The sequence below is a fragment of the Ictidomys tridecemlineatus genome, unplaced genomic scaffold (assembly GCF_052094955.1).
Source record: "Ictidomys tridecemlineatus isolate mIctTri1 unplaced genomic scaffold, mIctTri1.hap1 Scaffold_419, whole genome shotgun sequence".
NCBI classification, from domain to species: domain Eukaryota; kingdom Metazoa; phylum Chordata; class Mammalia; order Rodentia; family Sciuridae; genus Ictidomys; species Ictidomys tridecemlineatus.
Genome location: NW_027522715.1, coordinates 111,751 through 137,570, shown reverse-complemented (window position 1 = coordinate 137,570; position 25,820 = coordinate 111,751). Strand labels below are relative to the sequence as shown.

Genomic DNA, 25,820 nt, shown 5'->3' with positions numbered 1-25,820 from the left:
CTTCAGTGCTGTGATAGCAAAAGATTAGAACTGACTCCATGACCATCTGTACTGCTTTCACTGTGGTAGGTGTGCACAGAGGAACAGGGTGTAGCCCTGAGAGGGGAAAAAGATTTTGACTGGGAAAGTGTCTCACCATAAGATATGGTCTCCTGTAGGAAGAAAGGGAGGCTATAGCAGCACGGGGGGTGTATGCCTTTCACTTACTTTCCCCAAAAGAAATGAACACCCTCAAGTCTGAGAAACCCATCTCCTGGATGATGAGAAGACACTAGTCAGGAAACTAGGGTGGTTTCCATCATTTGAATTTATTTTATTGATACTTGTTAGCGAATAAAATTTTATTGATTTTTTTGATGTGTTACAACTCACTTTTTGGTAGTGGTTGCATAATGTTGATCATTTAATTTATTTACTATACTAAATACTGCAACCTCTGAATTGCCCATTTTTACACTGGTGTTCCTGATGGGTGGGTCCTCTCTCTGAGTACATAAAGTGGTCCGATCAGTCCATGGTTTTTCATATTCCTTTGTTATTCAACCTACTGCTTTAAAATACATTCAAATAAAAAAGGTGTAAGTTACTTGCAGAGAGTCCGGAAACACTAGGGTGAGGGGAAATTGAGAACATAACCAGCGCTCTCACAGTCAGAGGACAAATGGTTTTGAAATCATGGGACCGAAGCTAGCTCCTCAGGGACTTCCTCAAAGAAGCCTTGGTGGATGTAAGGTTAAACTCACTCAACTGAAGCTCACATCTTTAGCTGGGAGGGAGGGCACAGAATGACAATTTCATGTATAGAGGATGTTATCCTTCCACAAATATCCGGAACAGGTGGTCATGGAACACCTTGGTGGGCAGTGTTCCCAGATTAGAATAAATAAGTTATCTGCTTGGATTGCAATGCCACAGACACACAGACTGGAGATGGAAGGGTATTTGCTTAAAATACGGCACACACGGGGAATAAATAAAAGTTCACAACTTAATCGGCTACAGCAACAAGACCAGGCTCTCTTGTGGGCGTGTGGTTCTTTTCATAAGCACCTCTAATCTCTCCCTAAGCACAAAAGGAGGCACAAGGAGACTAAGGGCTTTGGGGGGAAGAAACTATCTCACTGTGACCATCCTGTTTTGAAACAAGAGGGCAAATGTGTGGGCACTGAATGGCGACCCCATGAGTAAGAGTGGGTTGCCCATTTCAGAGCAAGAGCTTGAGCCAGCAGAAGACCCATGCCCCATTCCTGCCCTGACCAGGTGGGTACGGTTTAGCTGGGTTTCTTCTCCTTTACCTTTACGGTTGACAAATTTCTTGAAGGAGTCTTTTTCCTATCCCTTTTCCTGCTATTAGAGTTGTCTTGGGTCTGGCCTTCAATTAACCTGCTTGTGACACTGGGTCCCAGGAATAAGCTGCTCTCTCATTAGCAACTCGGTGTGTTTGAAATTTGCATTTTGGTGTCATGGAACCAAACACACAACACACACTGCCAGTACCATGGCTTCCCTGCGTGTATGTATAAAAAAAAAATGGAAAAAATAAAACAAAACGTCACACAGAACACAGAGGGACTGCTGAACAAAGCTGTGGGAGTGTGAATACATTCTCTTCCGGGTCAGCCGTGTGGCCTGACAGCTGATTACAAAACACAGGATGACTTCAAGTTGTAGGCATGAAAAGAAAAGATCACACCTAGAAAAGGGAAACAACTGTCCACTGAGGCAGAGTAGTGACGGTCTTGAAGAAGCTGGGCCACCCTTAAAAGAAAGAAAAGCTCTCGATTGTGAAAAGCTATGCCAGGTGCCTGTGGCCAGGATGGAGGCCCCTTAGGCTCTTAGGGTGGGCGAGGCATCCAAGGACACCCCGGGGCGCCAGATGCAGTATAACCTGGGCCACTTGACAGCCCCTGGGGTGCGGTGGGGAGCTGTCAGACACAGGATTCACTGGTTCCTATCCATGGGATAAGAACACACTTGGGAGTTTCAGTGCTTCTCAAAAGGAAAGAAGAAAGGACACCACCATTCCCAGAATCCACAGGTGAAGTCCTCACCAGAGGACAGTGCGGGGGCACTTCCTGTGGGACTGGAAGTAAGGGCGGGGCAGACACAAGGTCTCCAAGTCCTATGTACACACTTTACAAAGTTCCACTCTTCCCCCGTTAGGCACAAGGTTGATTTGTCTAGCTCAGGAGGTGGACAGGGACGGGAAGAGGGGGAGAGTGCGCTGCAGGGGGCAGGGGAGGCAGGGAACAGGGTGGAGAATGCCCATCTCCTCCGGGGCACAGGCCCCCCAACCTCACCGCAAGCTAGTTTGTTTGGGGAGCTTAGCACCCATCAAGATGCCCGAGGTGAGAGTCACAGGGGCTTTCATCTGCATGCTGGATCCCACCATGGTGGGGAAGCTGCGATTCCGTCGGATGCCACTGTTGAGCTGCAGTCCACCCATGGCACTGGTGACGGTGGGACATCCGAGAGGAAGGCCCTCGGGTACCAGGCCTCCAGGAACAAGGGCTTGTGCTGGCCCTGGAGGCCCACAGAGGAGAGGTCCCTGATCTTCAGTCAAGGTGGGGACATGGGCTCGCCCTGAGTTCACCACTTTGGCCACCCCAAACCTCCTGACTTTGTCCACGAGGTTGAGGTTGGAGACGGACACGTCCGTCTGGCTCTCGCTGCTCCTGACATTCTTCTTTTCTCTCACCTCCCTCAGGATGGAGCTGGCTGGCTTAGAAGCCAGGAAGTTGTCATAGGGAGGGCTCGTGCACTTGAACTCAAAGGAAGGCGGGGAGGATGTGGGCGTCTGCATAGGCGAGTTCGGAGGGGTAGAGGGGATCACAGCCATCTTGGGAGTGTAGGAGTGCAGGAGGGAGCCCCGGGCAGCCCTGTCCCAGCTCTGTGGGTCATACACAGCTGCAGAAATGCCCCGCTCCTTGAGCAGCCACACCAGCCCCAGGGATGTGCTCATGGTGGTCGTGGACTCCCGGATGTTAGTGAAGGACTCGGCCAGGCTCAGTCTCCGTGGAGTGCACGGCGTGGCCACTGGTGTGGACTTCAAGTGGCTAGTGCTGCCACAAGCTGGAGTCGGGGCCGAGTTAAGGCTGAAAGGAAAAGATGACAGGTTACCCATCAGAAATGCCCGTGAGCACCATGGGAAGGGTCAGTGGTCATTCCATAGGGTTGGACCTGGGACATAATAGGAGGACTCCCTGCAATGGGAGCCCCAGACACCTCTGTCCACATCTGTTTCTTCCCCTCACCCATGGAGGCTTGGGAATCCCTTAAGTAGGGCCCTGGTGTGAGTTGATGGAAGATGCATGTGATTCTCTTTGCTCTCCTCTGCTGGATGGTATAACTGCTCCCTTTGCAGACCAAGAAACAGCTCCAAGTTTAGGTGGCTTCTTAGTCACACCTGGGTATTAAGTGGATAACCCAGATTTAAAGTCTGAGTGACCCCAATGCTCTCAGATGGGGAAAGAAGTTCATTGGCAAAGAGGCCTTCCTCCCCCACCAAATGCACTCAAATTCCACTGTTCCCTCCTAATCCCTACTTCTCCCTCAGGCAAAACACTAACCAGAACTATGGGTGGGCCAAGGCCAGGTGGCGAGCACCTCAGCCTCCTGACCACTAGGGCAGAGCTCTCTCCTCTGCACCTTGTTGCCCCTCACCACCTTCACATGCTGTCCAAACTCATTTTGATGAGCGGAGTTATGGGGTCAGTGGAAGGAAGCCATGCCCTGTGTTATGGGACCTTCATTTACAGAGTTTCCCAGCTTCAGGCTCCTGAGTGACTAAAGGAAAGCTGAAAGATCCTTCCTTCACTCAGTGTCCTGCTGAGGACCCCTAGGGGCCCAGCAGACAATGAAGTCTACAGGAGGGGAACAGGGGGAAAGGCTTCTGGGTCTGCTTATGAAAACAAGGAAGACTGATTTTTAACAGCTGCTCCAGGGATGGGGCAGGGGGACAAATAGGAGGGAGCCCTTTCCTGCTTCTGAATGAGCAGCCAAGGGCAAAGAGTACCTCCTTCCAAAGGTCTCCTGGGACCTGCCCTCCGATTTGGAAGGGGCAGGTCAGGTGAGTGTCCCCAGCCTGGCCAGGGGAGGACCAAAAACCATGGGCAGAGCACATAAAGGGAAGGTAGGGGACCCCTTCTGGAACAGGTCCCTGGAGTGACCAAAGGGGCCCTTCCTGGGAAACAGTTCAACCGGAAATACAGGCTGGAAACACCATGTGGCTCCACACTCAGGTGACCTCCCCACTGGCCAATCAGCAAGGGCAGTGACCACAGAACAGGGCCATCTCCCACAAGCTAAGGAGGGAGTAAGCTGGCCGATCAGGAGTACTCTGAGAAATGTGAGATTAGAAACCACAGCATATTCCTGTGGTTGAAAATGTGGATTTTGTAAAGGCACAGGGAGAATTTTACAAATGTTGATGTATCATTAAGACAGGGTAAAAAAAAAAAATTCTAGACTTAAAACCTTGTGTGACCATCCTCAGAAAAATTTCATTGTGTTTCTGGCTACCTTTCTTTCTAACTCTGGTAAGAAAGCCCTTCCATACTCCTGACTTCCTATGTTTTTCCTGGTCCGGGACACAGCTGGGTGGTCTTCCAGATGAAGATCCACTTGGGTGCAGTCTGCATTCTGAGGCTGTAGGTAGAAAGGGCATCTAGTTGCCCTGCACCAGCCTTCACTGGGGAGCTGAGTTCTGTGGCTTTAAAGACAGCCTCTTCCAAACACAGAGCCACAGGATGGGAAAACCAAGTTCTTCTGGGCCACAGGGGAGATGGGGAAGACAGAACTAAAATTTAGAGATCCACAGGATGAGACCTTCGGGTTAGGCCTGTATTAGCGCTGGCACTCGACTTGCTGGGGCAGTTTAGAGAGTTAGGGGTGTGGACGGTCAAGGCTCTGTTAGCCAGGCACAACCACAGAGACACATCCAAGCCTCAGTCCCCGGGTTAGTGGCGGCCACGCGTGCACACACAGCTCTTTCCATGTGACCTGCCAGGGCAGGCACTACTGGCCGTGTGCTCACCCCCTGCCTCGCCCGTGGGCTCAGACTCTCTGCCCTACATCTCCTCTCAGCTCAGCGGGGCACAGTGCTGCTTCGTGGTCCTCCTCACATGACCTGCGGAGAATTATTCATAGTTTAAGGTGCTCCTGGGGATGGTTGCTCCCTCTAAGCTGGCCCGTCTCACCTCCCTTCCTTTCAGCCTTACCTTCCCTAAACCTCAGAATCTTGCTTAACTGCACCACAGAGGGAATGGCTGAGGGGGGCATTCTGTTAGGTTGGGGAGACAACTTTCCCTTTCACTGGAAGGTGTGGAGGGAAGTTGTGCAGCTGATCAAGCCAAACAGACCAACCCACTACATACAAGGCCTCTTGCCAGATGCTGCACTAGAAGGAATTGACCATGCTGGGCTCTGGCTTGGTCTTGGAGTTTTATCATTTGGGTCATTATAGTCTGACTGTGGTGCATGGTTCCTGGGGCCTGTTCCAGAGGTACAAGGGCTTCCACAGAGCTCCGTAACTCCACCATGAAAGAACGCCATGCTCTACTGGCAAGCTCTGGGGCAAACATCCAGCAGATTTGGCTGCAGGTCTGTTGGATTTCAATTGTTCGCCTGTTCGGGAAGGGCCTGAGAGTAATTCCAGGGCCAAGAAAAGGACAATGAAAGGTGGGTTGAGGTTTCTCCATCTGCACTGCATCTGAATTAACAGGAGCTTCAATTCAAAAGCAAAGATCTGACTCAGCACAGGTGACTATAAATGCTCCTAAAATGCTCAAGCTGGCTAGAGTTGGCTTTTGAATGAGCTCCTTGACCTCACTTTGCTCCATAGGAAGCCTTGCAGGAAAGGGAGTGCCCGGGTTCACCCCGCCTCTGCCCACCAGGGGCCAGGGACCCTTACCTTGGTGTGACCCGCGTGAGCTCGTCTGAAGGATGCAGGATGCGACAGGTGGTGAAGGTGAAGGTGGAGTTGGTCTGTGACATGCACTTCCCAGGGTGGTGCGCTAAATTGGGGAACAAAACATATTCCTTGCATCCAAGTACACCACGGTAAAAACAAAACTCCAGCACAGCCCTGAGCAGATGCAAGAAGTGATGAGCTACCTTGTGAACTGGATCTGGGTGAGGAAGGTGGTCCCTCAAAAAAGGACCACATTTTTGAGCACTGGTCTGCAGAACATCGGATCCCAGCTTCCGGCCCAATCCAGACAGGGTTCCTCATCATATTCCTGGGCCAGTAGTGGATCCAGTTCCAGGGGGAGGTACTAATGGGTCTTGGGGGTAAATTTGGTTTTCCTCCACAGAGGTCAGGATCTGCTTTCTTCTTTTGTTGCTTTACATGTGCAAACAGGTGCCAAAACTCGGCCCAGGGGAGGGGATGGAGCGGGCGGGGAGAGGCACTTGGCACCTGGCAGTTAGGCAAGGTTTGTGCTGCTCCCTTTTCTGCTCACACAAAAAGGGGCGCGGGAAGCTGGCTCCACTACTGTCCACCTGTGATTGACATGGTGGGAGGTGGCGATCTCAGCAGCCTCAACAGCAACCTGGCAAGAGTTCAGAGATCAGGGCCCTCTGGGGTGCCCCATCTCCAGGACAGTGTCTGTCACACAGTGGTGCAAGTGGCATCACTGCTCCCTCCTTGACACCTCCCTCTGGCTCCTTTCTTGCCATTTCTAGGATGTCTGATTTCAAGTGAAGTCGAGAGAGCAACAAGGGATCCTCAATTTATTTCCTTTTAATGTTCTAACAGGTGGTTGTTGAGGCAGCTAAAGATTGTGGTCTGGAGCAAAGTAAAATCACAGGTATTAAGACCATGCATCAGAAAGCTGGCGAAGGAACAAGTAGTCACGAGACATCATGATTGTAGAGGTCATCCTCATTTAATACTCAAGCATTAGGGGAAAAAAAAAAAAGAGGCTGCACCAAAAAGCATGCACAATGATGTCCTTGGATGATCCCCCCGACCCTCCGCACCCACCTGTTCTCCTGCAGCAGCTCAGCCCACCAGAGACCTCCTGGGAGAAAACGGATTAGGATCTCAGAGGCCATGAGGAATCAAAGGCCAGGAAGATTCCAAAGTCTGTGAACTAGAAACTTTTAGCTCCTTATGGGATGTTTTCTCTCGGGTTTGACCAAAAAAAGAAAGAAAAGAAAAAGGCAAACAAAACATAACTGATTGGTGCCCCAAACACTACAGATCCACACACAGCTGACTGTGTCGTAAAAGAAAACCAGGAACCAGATGAAACAAACAACAAATGATAACCAAAAAAAAAAACAAAAAAGAAAATGGGAGGCACATACATTGAAGGAAGTGAGGACAAAGCCAAAGCACAAAAATGGTGAGCGGGGCCACAGGAGCAAGGCAAGAATGCTATGCCCCAACTGTGGTCTGGTGGGGCTCTGTGTGTCAAGGGAGGCTCCCGTGGCCCCTGGCACGGCAAACAGCCTCACAGACACTGGGAGCTCCAGGCAAATGGGAGGGAGAATAAGAAAAAAAACATTTAAAATAACCTTTATGAATCTGAGTTCCTCAAGCAATAAATGAAATGGTTCAGGAACTCAGATAACTGTGAAATTGCTGCAAGCCAACCAAAATGGATGAAGCTATGAAGAGAAGGCAGCTGAACAATCACGATTCTCTTGCTGCAATAAGGTCTAGAAACAGAAGCAAGAGAAGGCCTGGAAAAGCCATCCCAAATTTAGGGATGATGGGTTATTCAGGAAGGAGAGGGGGGAAAAGCAGTCAACAGGTAGAATCAAGACAAAACAGTTGAAAGAGAGAGAACAAAAAAAAAAATCAAATAAGGCAAGGCTGAATTTAACATTAGAAATATACCCCCATCGAAACACATGGCCAGAAGATCAAATGAAAAGGTCATAAATGCACACTTTCTCCTCCACCCCATTAAGTATTAGGTCTTTGATCACAACAGGTAGGGTAAGAAGGATGTTTTAGAGACACAGTTGCATCAACAGAAGCAAAACCCATCTTAAACAAATGGGTTTTGGGGATAAGAAAGGCTGCTAAAAATTCAGAAGTCACCACTCCCCAGAGCAATGGATAGCTTTAGAAGACCAAGGAAGATCAGCGAGGGTCAAAAGTGCCAAAGCGGGAGATTCGGCTCCTCCAAAATACCACTGGGATGCCTAGATGCGGGAGCTCTCCTGTGTCACCATGGATGGCCTGGCCGCTGCTGCACCTCCCTTCCTTGGGATAACACAACAAAGAGACAGTGAGTCACCTGGGGATGGGCTTGCCAGAGCTCCTTGTGCTTGCCACAGAGAAGCAAAGGGATGCTTGCGACAGCCCTGGGTGCAGGAAAAGAGAAGATTCCCAAACCAAGAGACAGGTAAAGCCTTCTTCTTGGCAGGCAGCAGGGGCTCAGGGTGAGGGTTCACTCTGGAAGTCACCAAGACTATTTCACACACCAAAGCCCCTGCCCCTCTAAAGTTCTTTTCAGAAAATGGTAATGTGGGTTCATCTCATGCTGCTCACTTTGGGGACAGGAAGGACAGGACTTCTTAGAATTAATGCTTTCTCTACTTAAATTCTTCCTTAATGTGCAGGGATTAAAATGTATTAATTTACATTTACCAATAAAGAGCCCCAGACTTTTCTTATATTCAATTGCTATTCCTCTCCCTGAATTCTGATGCTGATACAGAATTTGGTAAGTTTTAAACTCAATTAATCCTTGATTATTCAAACTCTTCTATGCTGGCAAACTGTAGGTAGTTAGCTTGCAGGGTTTTTCTTCTGAAAACACATCACACCTCTTTGGCGAACAGCAGGTTCACACACTGAGGGCTTTCTACGGCTGAGAGTCACCCTTCTCTCCTGTTCTCTGATGCAACCCTGGTGCATTTTCTGCCTGGAGTGGTCCACTTGGTAAGTGGCGCTGACTGCCCATGCTCCATGATGCCTGGTCCTGACTGGAGAACTGAGTAACTGGGATTCTTTGGCTGCCACCAGTGGTAGTAACACAGAAGTAGAGTTGCCATATAAATCTGCATGACTGCTGCCTTGTGGAGCAATCAGGCCTCCTGAAGACTCAGGCTAGAAAGCCCACTGCCTCTCTACAGCCCCAAACAGAGGAGAGGAACACACACAAGGCTGGGGATGCTCTGGTGGGCCCAGAATCTCCACAACAGCTAAAGGACGACTCCATCTGCTTGCCCACAATACACATTAACTCATACCTTTAAATCAGTCCCAGTGGCGCTCCCCTCCCATCCTCTGGGAAGGGCAAATTTGAAACGTGCTAGGTTCAACAAAAGTTTTTTGCTCTCTAAAAGCCATCACAGAATCTAGTCCTTCAGAGAGCCCTTCATGAGACACAGAGCTATGGAAGAGAGCAACATTCACTGAGTGTGTCTCTAGGGAGATGCAACACACACCCAGCTGCTTCAAGAGAGGTCTTTGAGATGGAGAAATACTGGACATGCCATGCACCCAAACCATTTTTTTAAAGGCACATAAATAATTTCTAAAAATACCTGTGGTGCACATTTCTTTTCAAATGCATCTCAAAATCTTGGAAACAGGGACCCTGTCTTTGTGGTGCATGGAGGCCTTCTATTTTCTCTTCCCCACTCTTCATGGAAAGGACCAACTTGTGTGAAATGAAGGAAATGATCTTGAGCTTTTTTTCCTTTTCTTAACCTGACCATGTAGTGTTGAAGCTGCTGTCAGGACTTGGGTCTTTGTAATTTCTATAAATTCATAACCAACATACGCATACACTCCTCCCTGCACCAGCTATTCCAGTAGCTGCCACATTAAGGGTGGCACCCAGGGGCCAGGCTTTTCTATGCAAGCAAAAACAAAGCTACTGTCAGTAAAAGCCACTGTCAACCCAACTTAAAGGCATGGCTTGAACTAAGCCCTAAGAATATCAGTACATCTTTTAAAAATGCTTGGCTTGTAATGACTTTGAATTTTGCTTAAGGGGAAGAGGAGGGGAGAAGGAGGATATCTCCCTGCCTGTCAGCTATATGAGAAATAGCTCCCTTTCCATTAACCTCTCCCCCCCCCACAAAAAAGGCAAAGCAATGCCTTAGAATTTCTGCCTAAAAGACTAAAATACCAGGGCATAGAAAAATCCTTTAAAGATTTTCCTGTCACTTCATTATATAACTCTGCCTATGAATTTTTCTGAGGGAAATAAAGTTCCATGATGAATTCATACACAAAAAGCTCCATAAACTCTCACGTGCCCAACAATCCATCATTAATACCAATATGGTAAGAGCGATCAATGTGGTTTCAACTGCATTTCCCTTGGAGTGGGGGATATTATGAAGAGTAGGTTCAGATAAAGTGGCTCATCACTTTAAAAAAAATGAGATAAAAAGTGACTTTAAACGAAAAAGTACTATACAACTATATAATGATACTTTTTAAGCCCTTGCATTCCAGGCCTCACATGGGCCAGGTAACTCTTCTCTGCTTCTCAAACATTTCTTGGACACAGCCCTGATCTGGTCCTATAACTCAGAGGAAACTCCAGGGCCCCTGCTGGTCAGGCACATGGAGAATTTAAACCTCATCAGCATAGAATCTTTTTCCAGTTTCTGTACAACTTATTCTTGGTTCCTGCAAAATTAAAAGTCTAGTCATCCTACTACACCAAGCTATCTACTGTCTTTCATCTACAAAGTATGTGATTTAAGAGGTGAACAATTTCACAGCACTGTGCAGAGGGCCAGAAAATCTCTCAAGTGCCCCTGGGGTATCATCTAGAGAAGAGATTTTTTTAGAATGCTGTTAAAAGGGCAAGTACAAAAATCTCCATGGATCCTTTGGATGTCAACAAGCTCACCTGCATGGCCTCTGTCTTTTTGTCCTTCTCTCTGTGGCTGACACCAATAAGCAGGGGAGCTTGCCTGGCTGAGCTGTCTGGAGACCTTTCCTGCTAGCATCTTCAAAGCCAGTCCAAGAGGGCACTCCCCCCTCGCACTGAACCCTGACAGGCAAGTGCTTCCACAAAGGCCCCTCCATGTAAGAAGAGTCAAGAGCTGATGCTCCCCAGTCAGCACCCATGTGGGAGCCTCTGGACTCTGGAGGGACCTCCTGTGGTTCTCCCAGGTAAGGACACCATAAAGAAAAAGCTTTCAGCAAGTGCTCTCTGCTCTGGAAGTTCTAAGCAGGGCTGGCTCTATGCTGTTGGTTTTCGATTCTCATTCTTCATTATTCGACTTCCAAGCTGCAGTCGGTTTGATCCGCTCTGGCTTCACATACATGCTGATGCAAGAGCACAGGGGCTTCCTCCGCAGGTCCTGATGTGGGTGGGTGTGGGCAGACTGCAGTAGAGCCAGGCTGCATCAAAAAGCGCTTCCTCCCACAAGACACTGAAAAGGAACTTCCCTACACCACAGACATCTGAAGGCCTGTCAACCAGTGTACCAGCCTCTTCTGTCTGGTTCTGCTGGGTCCCTGGGCCACCTTTCCTTCACGAGATTATCTAGGCCCACTTCTGTGGACATGAGTGTGACTGACTGAAACCAAGACAGGATACAAGCTGATGAAGGTGTACTGCAACTGGCCCCTGCCCTGTGATAAAGCTATAGAAACACATAGCTGCCAAAACTTTCTGTCTGGCTCTTTTCCACCAGGACCTATTCCGTTCCCTTTCCCCACACTCTGTACCTGCTCCTGAATGGAATTTGGACCTATGCATAAAACAAAGATGTGACCAAAGCTGATTCTTGGCTCTCACCTCTGGTGGCCAGGTGTTGGAGACTTAGGGAAATTTTCAAGGCCTGTTTTGACTAAGTGTGACCGCCTTCCAATACCAACTTCAGGATCTCAGCCCCAGTTATGACATATCTCTACTGCAGGGTCACTCACTACCAGATCAGATGCCACTGTCTGCATGATTCCAGATATTTCCCCAGGTAAAATGGGCTCCATGTGTATAAATGCTCAATAGACTGACCTGCAACATCTTCTGTGGGCACAGCTTTAATCTCACACTTTCTTCACCTTTAAGGATCAAGGCATCCAAGATAATTCACCTGAATGGTCCAGCCAGCCAGCCAACTACTGACTTAACTGTGTGAACTTAACTCTTAATCGTCTGCCACATAGAGGCTCTTCCCTACACATAAAAATCTAAAATACAGAACACTGTCAGGACAAGATATGGACTGTTTCTAATCAAGTGCATTTCCTACGTGAATCAGAACAAAAAAACATGTCACTGAAATAAAGTAAAACTATAATCTAAATATTGTTTAAAACAATCCATTTTAATCATCTAAATTATTTACAATACAATAACATGGATCCTTTTAAAGACATTGGATTTTAAAAAATCACCAAGTAATACTTCAAAGAACACATTAAAATATATTAATAAAATTTTTTCAGTGCTCAAATCTCCCCCCACCCCTGACATGGGACAGCAGGCTCTAGACAAAAGTGCCTAAAATACAAGTCTTCCCAGTTTGCCCATCACACCAGTTGTTAAGAAAAAAGGTTAATCAGTTTGTTTTCAAAATTTCTCCCTATAAAATTTTCCTGGACAGAATGGCAAATCCCAGGACTGTGGCTAAGTGTGGATGATGGACCAAAGCAGAGACCAGACCACCTGGATACAAATCCCCAAACAGAGGATGCCCCAAGTCTTCCCACCGAGGCTCATCTGTCTGCCTGTGACTCACTGGTTGTATACAGAGAGCCACCTGGAGCCTCGAGGATGGTTTATGTACAGAGTAAAATGCTTTCCACATTCCAAACATCAAAATGGTTGTGTCATTCCCAACAGAGAAAAAAGAGCCAAGTCAGAGTACATCCTTCCCCCTCTGATGAGCTTTTAGAGATGAGTCTTATCAGGAAAACAAGCTCAAAAGAACTCTAGGTCATTCAAACAATGAGAACATCCTAAATTACTTTTAAGAACCTAGATAATTCCTTTTTGAATTCACATATCTTGAGATTGACACTTCTACAGTTTCAACTGTAACTGTGCATGCCTCACCTCAAATAACGTTGCTGGGGTGGATTTGCTGCAGGTTTCAGTAAGGAGGGCCTAGGAAGAACGGTCACTGCTTATGGTAACTTTTTAGTCCTCATGACTAGTTTCTTGGCTCCTTTCAACCAGGAGCTGCTCCCTTCCTTTTTACGTAAACCAGTGATTATGGTTGGGACTTTAGTCCCATCACCAGTTCCCTCTCTCCCTTGGTCCTCCAAGAGAAGTTGTTTGTCAACATGATAGCTTCTGTTCAACTTCTCAAAGATGCACCCAGTGGTAGTCCTTGAACTTCCTGGAATCACCTTCTACCTGTAAAGCTGTGGGGAAGGCACTGCCTACCCTTTCAGTACAAGTCACTCAGATACTGTTCTTCAAGGACACCTGCCTGCCAGATGGCCACTAGGACAGGGGTAGGATGGCTAACACAGCCAGTTGCCCTTTGTTGACTGTGTAGATAATACATAGATAAGCATCTTCATTTTTGCACAAACTTAATCCGGTAACATAATTGCTTAAAAAAAATCAAACCATAAATAAATCTAAATGCTAAACAATTGTCAACTTTACCTATGACTCCTTGGAAGTTAACAAAGGAAAAAGAAAAGTCAGGCCAAATCAAGTCTCTTGACCACAGCTGTCAGAAATTAGCCAAGGGATGGGAGACACCACCAAGAACCTTGGCTCCTTCCTGCCTTGTGTTTTTGTGGGGAGTGTTGAAGTCTCTGCAGATGAAAATTGTGAATCACGAAGATGAATGTCCTTCCTTCAAAGGTGGTGACTCAGAAATGTTACAAGGATGACAGCACTGGGTCAATTCATCTTTTTCAGGGTCTGTCCCCTTATCACACAGAGCTTTGCACCATGTGTATCTGGGAGATCCAGGAAGAGTAAAGGGTAACTATCTGGGGCATATGGTGACCACAGACCCTTGCTCCCAGGGCTCTGAGTAGAAAGCTTGCCATTCTAGGGGCAACTGAGATGGGTCATTCTACAAACTCAGGCTCACCTTCAGAGACTAGGGTAGGGGAGTGGGAAGGCAAGACCAGCTCAATGTCTTTTCTAGATTCATCTAGACTCCTCTGGAGGAATTTATTGACATTCTGTTAGGGTTTATTTGGTTAATCCCTTTAAAAAAATCCACTTTGAACATGTGTAAGCTAGAAAGAAAGTGACATGTATGCCTTCATGAAGTAATTCAAGTCAAAAGGCTGGTCTATCAAGTGTTGTCTGGAATCCTGAAAGTTTTCTGGGCTTCTCTCTCTCTCAGTGCAACCCAGAGGTAACAGATTCTGTCACTTGCTTTCACAATGACCCAGAACTCACAATTCCCCTAGCACTGCCCAGGTCATAAACTCAAAAGCGGAGTTAATGAAACCTCCATGAAGAAGGTGACACCAGAGGTCAGGTGCTGGATAAGCCTGACATCAGGCTTCCTCATTCTAGTGCTAAGTGATAAATCAAGTCAAAGAGCAAAGATTTGGAATCATTTGCACTTGGACACCTAGTGACATTCAAAGTCAACTGTGCATACTTCAACTCATGGATTTCTCCTGAAACTTTATCCACCTAATACCTTCCCCAACTCAACTGATGGCAACTCCATCCTTCCAGCTGCTTAGGTCAAAAGCCCTGGGACGATCTTTGACTCCTCTCACCTTCCATCTAATCCTCAGCAAACCTCTTTGTCAGATTGGCTTCAAAATGCATTTAGAATTAACCCTCTCTTCACCTCTTTCTCCACCACCACCTGGAACAGAGCCACCAACTATCCGTCTCCTGGATTATTGTGCTAGCCCCCCAGTTGATATGACTGCCTCTACTCTAGAGTTTATATGCATAATCATAGCAATGTGCTAGGGTCCTTGTTTCTAAACAGGCCTCGGGGCCATGGTTTATAATCACTATTTCCTTCCTTCACTATATTTGGGTACCTGGAAAGCCCATCTAATAGGCCTGGCAACATATGGTTTGGATCTTGCTAAAATGAAAATTTTCATTACTCACAAAGAATTCCGACCAACGGAAGACAAATTTGAACTAGGTGCTGGATTAATGAGTAACAATTATCAACCAGTAGGAAGGACTGGCTTTCTTTTCAACAGAGAGAATATGGGGAATTGCATAAGAAGGGGATGGAAGATTGAAAAATCAAAAGGGAAAGTTGGGAAAACATAGTGCTGATGACCACAGGAATCAGAGCCCCCACTTTTGTAAGACTTGGGGAGCAAAGGAAACAGGTTAGAATAAAATAAACTGAGAAGGTCGTAGGAGGGGGTCCTGAGCAGGTGAACCCAGAGCTCTGAGGGGAGGGTGCATCTCCACTTCCCTCCCTGAGCAGGAGGAAGGAGTGTTGTGGTGAGGCAGGTCTAGGATGAGGGAGAGCCATGCTGTTGCCAGGGTGGAGAAGCCCTGCTGAGGGAGACAGCTCACAGGCAGGAAGAAACAGGTCTCTTGCTTCTCCTTCTGGCCTCAGGGGTCTCCCTATCTGCAGCACCTGACACAGAAGCCTCAGCAGGGCATATAATAGTGAATTCAGAGCTAAGAGACAGTAACATAATAATTAGATTGATTTTTTTTGTCTAAACAATGCCACATATTTCCTTTGCTCCCCCAGTCCTACAGAATTGATGGCTCTGATTCCCGTGGTTATCAGTACTATTGCTTTATCAATTTTCCCTTTTGCTTTTTCAATCTTTCATCCCCTACTTAAACAATTCCACAGTTAACACTACAATGCAACCACACATTGTAGTTCATCAAGTCAGTGTCAAGAAGGACAAGATATGGCCTGGACATCTCCTATAGATCCTACACTTCTGTTTGAAGAAAACCATGCATTTATGTTTCTTTGCATGAGGGGTGGCTGTATCATCAAGCGGAAATGTTCACTGATGATGTTTGTTTTGAGGTTTAGTAAGAGAGGAAGGGCCCATCCCAAGGCATCAACTTCTCCCCACTGCTCTGTGCCATCAGGGGGATTTTTCTAGAAGCAAAAATAACAAATTATGTTCAAAAGCTTCATCACTTAACCAGAAATTCATTATATTTAACAAAAAGATGCTTTATACCATAGAAGTCCCCACACCAGCACTACCTGAAGAATGGTCTGAGGGCTCACATCAGTCTGCAAACTGTCCACAATGAGATAAGAATGGAAATTGAGAGTAAATGGTTAGATGCATTTTGGACAATTAACATTGTCATGAAGTCCAAGCACATGACCAAGCATGTGAGTCCGCTCAAGTGTCATGAAACACTTGGGTTGAGTTGCAGGTGGCATGAGCCACTAACTAATGATCACATTACAACAAGTGATGCTTTAAGGTTTGTTTGGCAGTCTTTAGCCAAAAATGCGTAAAAATCTGAAAACTGAAAGTGTATATTTATTTTTCTAATTTGTTTCATTTACCATGAATTTAATTGTTATCAATACTTTCAAAATTTAAAGATTAACATTATTATCTAACTTGGAGGCATAAAAATTTGCATTGTGTATCCTTGAGCCTGAATTATAGACTTGAAAACAAACCCCACTGGAAATATTTTGTCAAGAAATTAGATATATCAGCTTCAATCTGGAGTGTTAGTATAAGAGAGCTGAGAAGCTTATACATTATCCCTTGTAAATGGTACAGTTATCAACCTGAGCTAGCTAAAATAAAAGTTAAAAGAATCATACTCATTTATTATATTATAAACCTTAATACTGATAAAACAGTATTCATTCAAAAGCGGGTCTAAGTATTTAGTACAGAAAATCACCACTCACCTATCTTTTTACTATTTGGTTAGTTATAGCTGCAGAACTATAAAAGTTGAATTTAACAATGAGTCTCCATACTAAATGCCCTAGGCACATTTTCAATGATTAATGGGTACTGTCTTCATAAGGCTTTTAGTTTTCCCTATGTTTGTTCCTATATTTTAAAATGCAATTTAATGTCTGTTGAATCCAATTAAAATTTGACATTATATTTTAGTTTGCTTTGCAATTTATTTTTTCTCATAATTTGGTGTTATGGTATTTTATAAAAATATTGACTCATGATGAATTGATAAAAATGCAAAATATGACCAACCAGTTATCAATGAGAGTTGAGAAGTGGCACTCTATATGTCTGTAAACCCCAGAGGCTTCGCTGGCTGTTGATATCTGGCTGAGCCCTCCCTCTTCATCCCTGGGACAATTATGGTGGGTAGGGATTCCATCCTTGACAGCACAGCCACTGACAGGGACCAGGGGCTGGACCACAGCTGATGGGCTATGGGGCCTACTTACCTGGTTCCTAAGCCCTACAACTTTACCTGCTTTGGCTATTCGGTTCCAGTTTCTGCAGAACCCCAGAACAGCTGAGAATACAATACAGTTGCTTTTTCAGGGGTCTGAGGGTGGCAGGAGACACCACTGTTTTGGGTCAGGCACCCAGGAGAGGCAGGGGTTGGATATTGCTACAGCTATTCAAGGCCTTAGTGTCACAGGTAATAGAGGCCCCAAGGAGGACTGTGGGCTTATATATATTGGGGTGTGGAAGAACAACACATCTCTTTTCTGTTCTTTCTCTTCTAAGAAGAGGTCCCTAAACCTTTGTCTTTAGTTCAGAAATCTCCTCTTCCAATGGCTTCCCTGGAAACTCATGGAAACCTTGATGGATTCTGCCTTGCCTTTCATGTTCCAGGTTACTCTCTTGCTCCCTTTTCCTGGATTTGTCTCATCTGCTATGCGTTGCTGAGCTGCTGGTCCCCAAGTTGCTGATCTAACCTACAGGTCCAGATTTCCCTCACTGGTTTAAGTTCTTTGGGGCTTCAGAGCAAGATTAGCCTAGCATGGTGTATGCTAGATACTATTCAACAAACAATTTAGTCCTGGATTTAATCACTGTGCTGGGCTTTATGGGGCTTGGAAAATACAGGCTAAATGTTAAGGCGAGGGCTGGGGCTGTAGCTCCATGGTAGAGTGCCTGCCTAGCATGCATGAGGCACTGGGTTCCATCCTCAGCATCACATAAAATAAATAAAATAAAGGCATTCTATCCATCTACAATTACAAAAAAAATTTAAATGTTAAGGAGGAAAAGGGTCATAATGCCTGTAACTTATTTGCAAATGTTTGGGGGGAGTGTAAAAGGAAGATGCATTAATTAGGTGGGCTAATTTTAAAAGGTGGGAAATCCCCTAATAACACAGAGCATTTTGTAAACTATTTTTTAAGATGCTTTCCTTTGATCCTGGGTATGACAGGAGGGTGTGCAAGTGGTTTCCTCTCAATCTGTGATGTTTCTTCACTTACATCTACACCCGTGTGTAGTGATCTTCTTGGCCAGACATGCACTTCAACTGGAGGACATCAACCAGGCCGCCCAACTTACTACCCCCAAAGTAGAGGGACTCATTCAAATGTCCCCATGACCAGTTCAACTGCCCATGCAGAGGGAGGCTCTCTCTGGATCCCTAGAGTAGCATGGAACTGAGATATGACTGAATGGGAAGAGTGGGAAGAACCCTGAATCAGGTGGGAAGACCTGCAACCTAGGGAGTCCCTGCGGGTCTGGCATTGCCCACCTATCCCCAGGCAACTGCAGCCTCCAGAACCCACTGACGCTCTAGAAAGGATCCGGAATGTGAGGTTCCTAGTCTCCGCCATTGGCATTTATTCCCACCGTGCACCCATGACAAACTGTTTCCTCGAAGGTGGTGGTGTAGAGGGGTTGGGAGGTTCAGCTCCTGCCCTGGATCTCTTCTTCTTAGGAAAGCAAACCCCACATACCTGATCTTGTGCTTCCATCATTAGAGCCAATTCCTTCAAGTTTTCTGCTGTCTCCAAGTGCCCTCTACTGGCTACAGGAAATATATTCTCCCATGATTTTAAAATTACAATCCTCCACCCCCCTACACACACCACCTCAATTCAATCCCTAATATGAGCCTTGCAATCAGTTCAGATAATTCAGATAGACTTTTCCTCTCCACCAACTTTTCCCTGGGGGGTATCATATCTGGGTGGAGGCACTTGCTAGAGCTGTGGGGGAGGCTATGTTATTTCCTTTGTACTGTTTGCAAGGCCCCCTGGGACATACCTGCCTGCCTACCTGCTCCTAGGCAATGTATGGAAGTGACTCCCACACGGATCTGGGGCCAGGTACTTTGAGATCTTCTGGTACTTCCCTGTTGAGGCCCACCTGCTGCCATTTCTAACTTTCTCATTGTCCAATGTGGTCGCTGCCCAGTGATGGGTGAGAGTCACCCATGGAGGAAGGGTTCTAGAACATCCTCACTTTCCCAGGCTCCCTGCAAAACTAGCTCATCTGTCCTTGGATCCTCAGACTCATCTGGGGCTTCTCCTATAACCTTGGACTCCGCTCATGGACAGGGATAGGTGAAGGGCTCTTACATCTGATGTAAGTGGAATCCTTCTCCAAACTCCAACTTCCCTTGTCTACTTGAAGTACATTTATCCAGTTCTTATCCTAGGTGATTGGCAAGTGGGATTAGCAGGGTCAAATAAGTAAAAAAAAGAACTGGCTCAGCAAGTTTCCCTTCCAGATTGTTTGGTCTTACTCCAAACATACACTTAGGTTTTTCTTTCATCATAACCCGAAACCAAGAATTTGACATTTTATTTTTGGGTCCTGGCAACAATCTCTTTGACAATTTCCCCCTGGAGCCACAGCGTCCCCTGATTGAACTCTCTGGGCAGGGAGGTTGCTTGGGACCCACACAAAGAAATTCAGCAGAGAACAGGAAAGAAACAGAACCACCTCAGACATCCTCCTGCCACACCCACACGACAGAAGAATGCACTTTGTAGACTGTGAAACCTCTATTAGGGTGCTTCCAACTTTTGAAGATTAACATTTATTTTTTTTGCACCTTCTTTGGAAATTTTTTTTTCTTTTTTCCAAAAACACTTGAAAGTGACTTGTGGACATGAAGTTCCTTTATCTTAATTCATTAGCACACATCTCCTAGGAAAGAGGCCAGGCTCTCATATATCCTCAGTATAAATTATTAAAATTTCATATTGATGTAATATTTTAAAATATATGCTCTATATTCAAATTTCTCTGACTGTCCCAACATTATCTTTTAAAGCATCTTTTCCAGCTCAGTATCCAATTCAGATCTGAGTTGTGTTAGTTGTCTCTTTATCCTCCTTTAATCCAGAACGTTTCGACCTTTCTTTCACGTCATTGCTGTTTTCAAAAACACAATATTGTATCACCTTCATGATTCAGGTTTTGCATTTGTGGCAGGAACAGCACAGAAATAATGTGTGTGCCTTCCAATGTGTCACACATCAGGGGACACTAGTATCACTTTGTCCCATTTTGAGGTAGTGAACCTTATATTTCATGATGAACTTAAAGTGGGGGCTCACAATTCTCTTCACTGCAAAGATGCTAGCCCTTGCCTTTTGTAAATTAACATTCTGTAGGAAGATATGACTCTCCTGCTCCCTAACAAATTCTCACACAATGGTTTTAGTATCCATTCCTCCCTGAATTAGCTATGAGAATTATAGCTGCATATGGTAGCTCTTTCTAAATTCCCACTTGGCAAAGTGGGAAGACCCAACACCAGGTCATCAGGCCTCAAAGCCTTGCCTGCCCCTGCTGAGCAGATAAACCACCCATTCTTTCTCTACCCTTCAAGCAAGTTAGAATGCAGTTGTCTGACCTTCTCCAAGTTCTATGTACACACTTTACAAAGTTCCACTCTTCCCCTGTTAGGTACAAGGTTGATTTGTCTAGCTCAGGAGGTGGACAGCCCTCCTGCACAGAACTCCCACCCTACACAGCAGTTCTCAGACTTCAGTGTGCCCTAGAATCACCAGGAGGGCTTTTTAAAACAGCTCCTTGTTCCCTCCTCTGGGGATTCTGGGACGCCCTCCAAAAATCTTACTGGTTTGACACGAACGCTTAGTTAGTTCTCTTTCAGATGACAGGTCTAACACAGGTTCATGGGGAATACTCGTTTACGTACTTGGAGATGCTGGCTGATGGAGACTCCACCATTCCAGTGTGTGGCTTTGAGCTTTAACCCACAGAAAGAGAGGAGCATGCAGAACCGTGCCTGGGATTCCTGCTGCTCACAGCCCCACTGGCCTGCTCAATGGCAGTGGCTGGGAAATATGGTGATCAGATGGACTCTTTGGTGAGTATCATGGTTTCTTTGATCCTACAGCATTCCATTATCCTACCAGCAAATGACACTTGGGCCTTCTTTCTGTGATCCTCACTTTTCTATCCATGGGTCTTTGCACCAGCTCCTCTCTCTGCCCAAACACACCCAGGCCAGATATCAAATGGCTGGTTCAATGCCCCTCCCTGGAGAGGCTTTCCCTGACTGCCCAATCAGAAGTGGCTGCCCCTCCCTCACACCCCTGTGCTGTAATTCTCTGCATAGCCCTTCTTATTCTTTTGGGTGTTGTCCTTCTCCAGTCTAGAGCCCAGCCCTGAAAACCCTGACTCCTGATCTCTATTGCCAATCCTACTGCCCCCCCCATAAGTTTTCTTTAGGGTTCTCTCTTTAAATAAGTTATGGATTTTGGCCGGCACAAGTATTTGATCATTCCGTGGCCTGTGGCACAGAGATTACTGTCCTTCCTTTATGGATGAGGAAGCTGGCTCTGAGAGGTGAACATGATCAGTACACCTACCAACTAGAGTCACAGACTTGAGGGATTAATATTCCTCTGTCACTCTTAGCATTTCTCAAACTCTGAAAGTACACAAGATTCACCAGAGGACTCTCCTTAAACTGTATATTCTGATTTAGAAAGCCTGAGCCAGTTCCCGGGAAGCTCCCAAGTGGTCAATGCCACAGGACCCAGCGTTTTTGCTGGAGTAGAGAAGAGCCTGTGATTGCTTTCCCAAGAGTTCTGCTGTTTTTTAGTTAGTAAGCATATTGGGAGGACTCTGGTAGTTATCCAGAGCAGAAGTCAATCTGTCTGTTGGTCCTCTTTAGCGATCAGTAAAGGGAACAAGTGAGTACACAGGGACACCAGAGATGATCTAATAACTACCACCCACCGTGCAGACAGACCTTCCATGCCTCCCAGCCGAGGCTCCAACAATCTCAGATCGTCAACCAGCTATGGCTCTAGGTCTGACATAGAACATGGCAGCACAAAAAGGAACAGACATTGAAAACAATATTGGCAAATATAGAACAGGTCCCAGAGGGACTCAACCCAGACCACCATCACTGTGGATACTCAGTGCACCTTCCTTAAGGGTGGAAAGAGAATGGCAAGCAAGTCCTCAAAGAGGGACCCCAAAAGCTCAAGGCAGTGCAATTTTTAAACTTGAACTGAAGTTAGGATTCAGTGTAGACTCCAAATAGACAGCACTCTATATCATTCCCTGCTAAGGTTACTACTTCATTTATTTAGTCCCTGCCATTTGGTTTCCAAACACCTCATAGGTTAGGTATCCAATTCCCATTCAGTCCAAAATATTCAGATGTGCCTTTGTTTTTAGCAATCCTCTCCAGCAAAGATCACTATTTTGTGGGCATGTAGAGGGTACTGGGTAGGTATGGGGATGGCAGCATGACCCTGTGTGGGTACACAAACGAGTGTGGATGTGTATTGTTTGTGTTTTATGGAGGGCATGATGAGGAACTTGGAATTTAATATAAAATCAGTGGAGAAGGGATGAAGAAGGTCTTATCTGAATTACTGATTTGTGAATCATTAAGGAAGTAGGTGTTACATTTTCAAAGGTAAAGTCATGGCTCATATAAATTTAAAATCCACACATGTCAAAGCTTCCATTAATAAAGGAACTAGTAAGATGTCACCACCATTTCAAAAGGAGATCTCAAGGACAGACACTCACAGGTAGTCAGGATGGGGAAATGATTTGCTAATATACTCAAAACAGATGGGCTGGGGTTGTAGCTCAGTGGTAGAGCACTGGCCTCGCACGCGTGAGGCCCTGTGTTCAATCCTCAGCACCATATGAAAATAAAGACATTGTGACAATCTACAACTAAAAGCATATTTTAAAAAGAAAGAAAAGGTGCATACGGAATGCCCTTCAAAAAACAAACAAACAAACAAACAAAAAACGGGTTCATGACGATAGGTCAATAAAATGCCATATTTGGAATGTTACCCAGAACAGACATTATTTATGTCTTTAGGGGACAGTTTTTCCTTATGTTTCTGTTTGCATTACTACCCATTTTCTAGGACTTACCTAGTGTAAGTAGCTCAAAGACAGCTGTCAAGAGCACTGAAAGAATGCCAAGTAATCACCTCTGCCCTCTTCAAAGTCCCTTGGAAATTTTCCTAATATGGAAAAGGGAAGGAGAGAACAATCCCTGGCCTCCTCTTAGGTACTAGACGCTGGACAAAGAAACTCATGGGCATCAGCTCAGGAAACTGTCCCAATCTTCCAAGGTGATCATGATCCTGCTTCTCCAAGAGGAAACCAGAACTTCAAGAAGCTAAATGACTGATGGATCCATACACTGCCCACAAGTGGCAGTGCCAGGATTTAAGCAGCTTGTGGTTCCAGACCTCAATGAGGAGATGCGGAGCCTTGGAGGAGAGCTGGAGCCTTGGAGGAGAGCTGGTGACTTGGAGGAGAGCTGGAGACTTGGAGGAGAGCTGGAGACTTGTTTGGAAACTGCGCCTGCACAGAAACTGCTGAATCAGCATGAGTGATACTTCTGGAGCCTTTGAGGGGATCTGATAGAGCCTCCTGGGAAGGATATATATAGATACCCCTCCTTGTGACCCAAACTATGGAGATCCACTCTTCTTGCTGTGGCCTATGATCATGCTTTTGTCAGTAGGTCTCCAATATATTGCACCAGTGCAGTCCTGGATCTGCCTCTTTCTTTAGTCTCACTGTATTTTGGGACTGGTTTCCATACACTGGAACCGGATTGTTCCAGAACACCCATGTAAAGTGTAAAGTCCTCTGTTCACATTATTTATCTATTCATGGGACGATATGAGAATGAAGATGGTCGTGTCCAGAGTTTGGGGTCACAAGTATGGTTCTTCCTCTTCTCCAAACTTCTTACAATATTTGTAGATCATACTTCTAACAACTATGGCTCATAGTCTCCTCATTGTGACAGTTTACAGAGAGACACAGAGCCATAAGAATGGCCCCCAAACTACTTCTTCATCCAAATTCTTTACTGAAGAAATACCCCAGTTTTCCCCTGATGATTATGATAATCACTGAGTTTTGTCACCTGGGTGGCTACCCAGTGTCCACCATGTTCCCTCCATGGCTGTCTCATTAATGCCAGGAAGCCCCCTGAAAATACCACCTCTGTCCGCAGAGTATTCCATCTGCTCTGCCCATCCCCAGGTTCTGGCCCCGTGTCTAGAGCTTCTGGTGACTCCTTCCTCAGGGTGGGAGCCTGGGCCACACTACTACCATTTTGTCTTCACAGTTTTTAAGAGTACCTATGGGGCCTGAACACCACGGGACGTTTTCCAATAAGCACTCGTTTTAGAGACACTAGTCTCCCCAGTCAGGAAGTTGAGCTGCCACTCTTCACTCCTGCTGGAATGTTTCCAAAATTGGCTTCTGAAGGTCACTTTGCTCATCCCAAATCTCTGCATTGACCTTGCAAATTGAAAATAGTAGCTTGAGATACATGAGTGGTCCATTCTTGATGCCGAGGGGCCACCAGTTCAGCTGTGGGACAGAGCCCAGACATACCTTTCTGTCTGAGGAATATGATTAATCCCTTTAGAACAGGTTGGCTCCTGTGAATTTTCTTAGTTTTCCTTCACCAGAGAATGTCTTTATTTTCCCTTCATTCCTGAAAGATATTTTTGCCAAATTTAGAATTCTAGACTAACTTTTTTTCCCCTTTAGCTCTTTTAAAAATCCTGTATTCCTTTCTATGACCTCTATGGTTTCCAATGAGAAATCTAGAGTCACTCAAACCATTTTCCCACTAAAAACAATGCCATTTTTCTCTATTTTCAAGATTTTCCTTTATCTTTAGTGTTCAGTGGTTTGATTGTGGTGTGTCTGGGTGTAGATTTCTTTTGTTCTGTTTGTGGTCTGTTTAGGTCTTAAACACACACACACACACACACACACACACACACACACACATATATATATATATACATATACAAGTCTATATGTACATATATAAGTATATATATGCACATAAAAGTATATGTGTGTGTGTGTGTGTGTGTGTGTGTATTTCTCTTTCTCTGGGATCTGATGACACAAATGTTAGACATCCCCTCCTTTTTTTTTCTTCCCATATGTCAGAGAGGCTGTGTTCATTTTTTATATCCTTTTCTTCCTCTCTATGGTTTATATTGGATAATTTCTATTTATCTTCAAATTCACTGACTCTTCCCTCTGTCGTTTCAATTCTGCTAATGAGTCCATCCAGTGACTTCCTTTGTTTGGCTTTGTATTTCTAAATTCTCAGATTTCTACTTTTATCTCTCATGTCTTTGCTGAGATTTTCTATTTTAAACTTTGTTTCAAGAATGGTTGCAATTGCTCATTTGAGCACTTTTATCATAGCTGCTTTAAGGACTTTGATAATTTTAACATCTGTGAAATTTCATCACCGGCATCTGATGACTGTCTTTTCCAAGGACAATTTAAATGTTTATGTTTTTTTTTTTTTGTATGCTCAGTAATTTTGATTTTATATTCTGGACAATGTGAAAATTATATTATGAGACTGTAGCTTGTTTAAATCTTGTTTAAAAAAATGCTATTTTTATTTTAGCAGGTTATCCACCTGGTCAGGTCCTGGCATCAAGGACCAACCCAACCTTACGGGCTCTGATGACAATGTCAGTTGTTTTCAAAGAGTTTATACTCC

The 25,820-nt window shown here is 45.4% G+C and overlaps 1 protein-coding gene across 1 annotated transcript in view; it reads right to left on the bottom strand.

Annotated features, from left to right (window-relative positions):
• Positions 1 to 289: 289 nt before the first annotated feature.
• Positions 290 to 25,820, bottom strand: part of LOC144373502 (trafficking kinesin-binding protein 1-like) — a 51,887-nt gene continuing 26,356 nt past the window's right edge. The window contains exons 9-10 of the mRNA XM_078036550.1: positions 5,912 to 6,014; positions 290 to 3,095 (exon numbers count right to left, since the gene is read on the bottom strand). Of these exons, the coding sequence (XP_077892676.1) occupies positions 3,049 to 3,095; positions 5,912 to 6,014 (150 nt within the window). The 3' untranslated portion in view covers positions 290 to 3,048. The remainder of the gene's footprint in view (positions 3,096 to 5,911; positions 6,015 to 25,820) is intronic.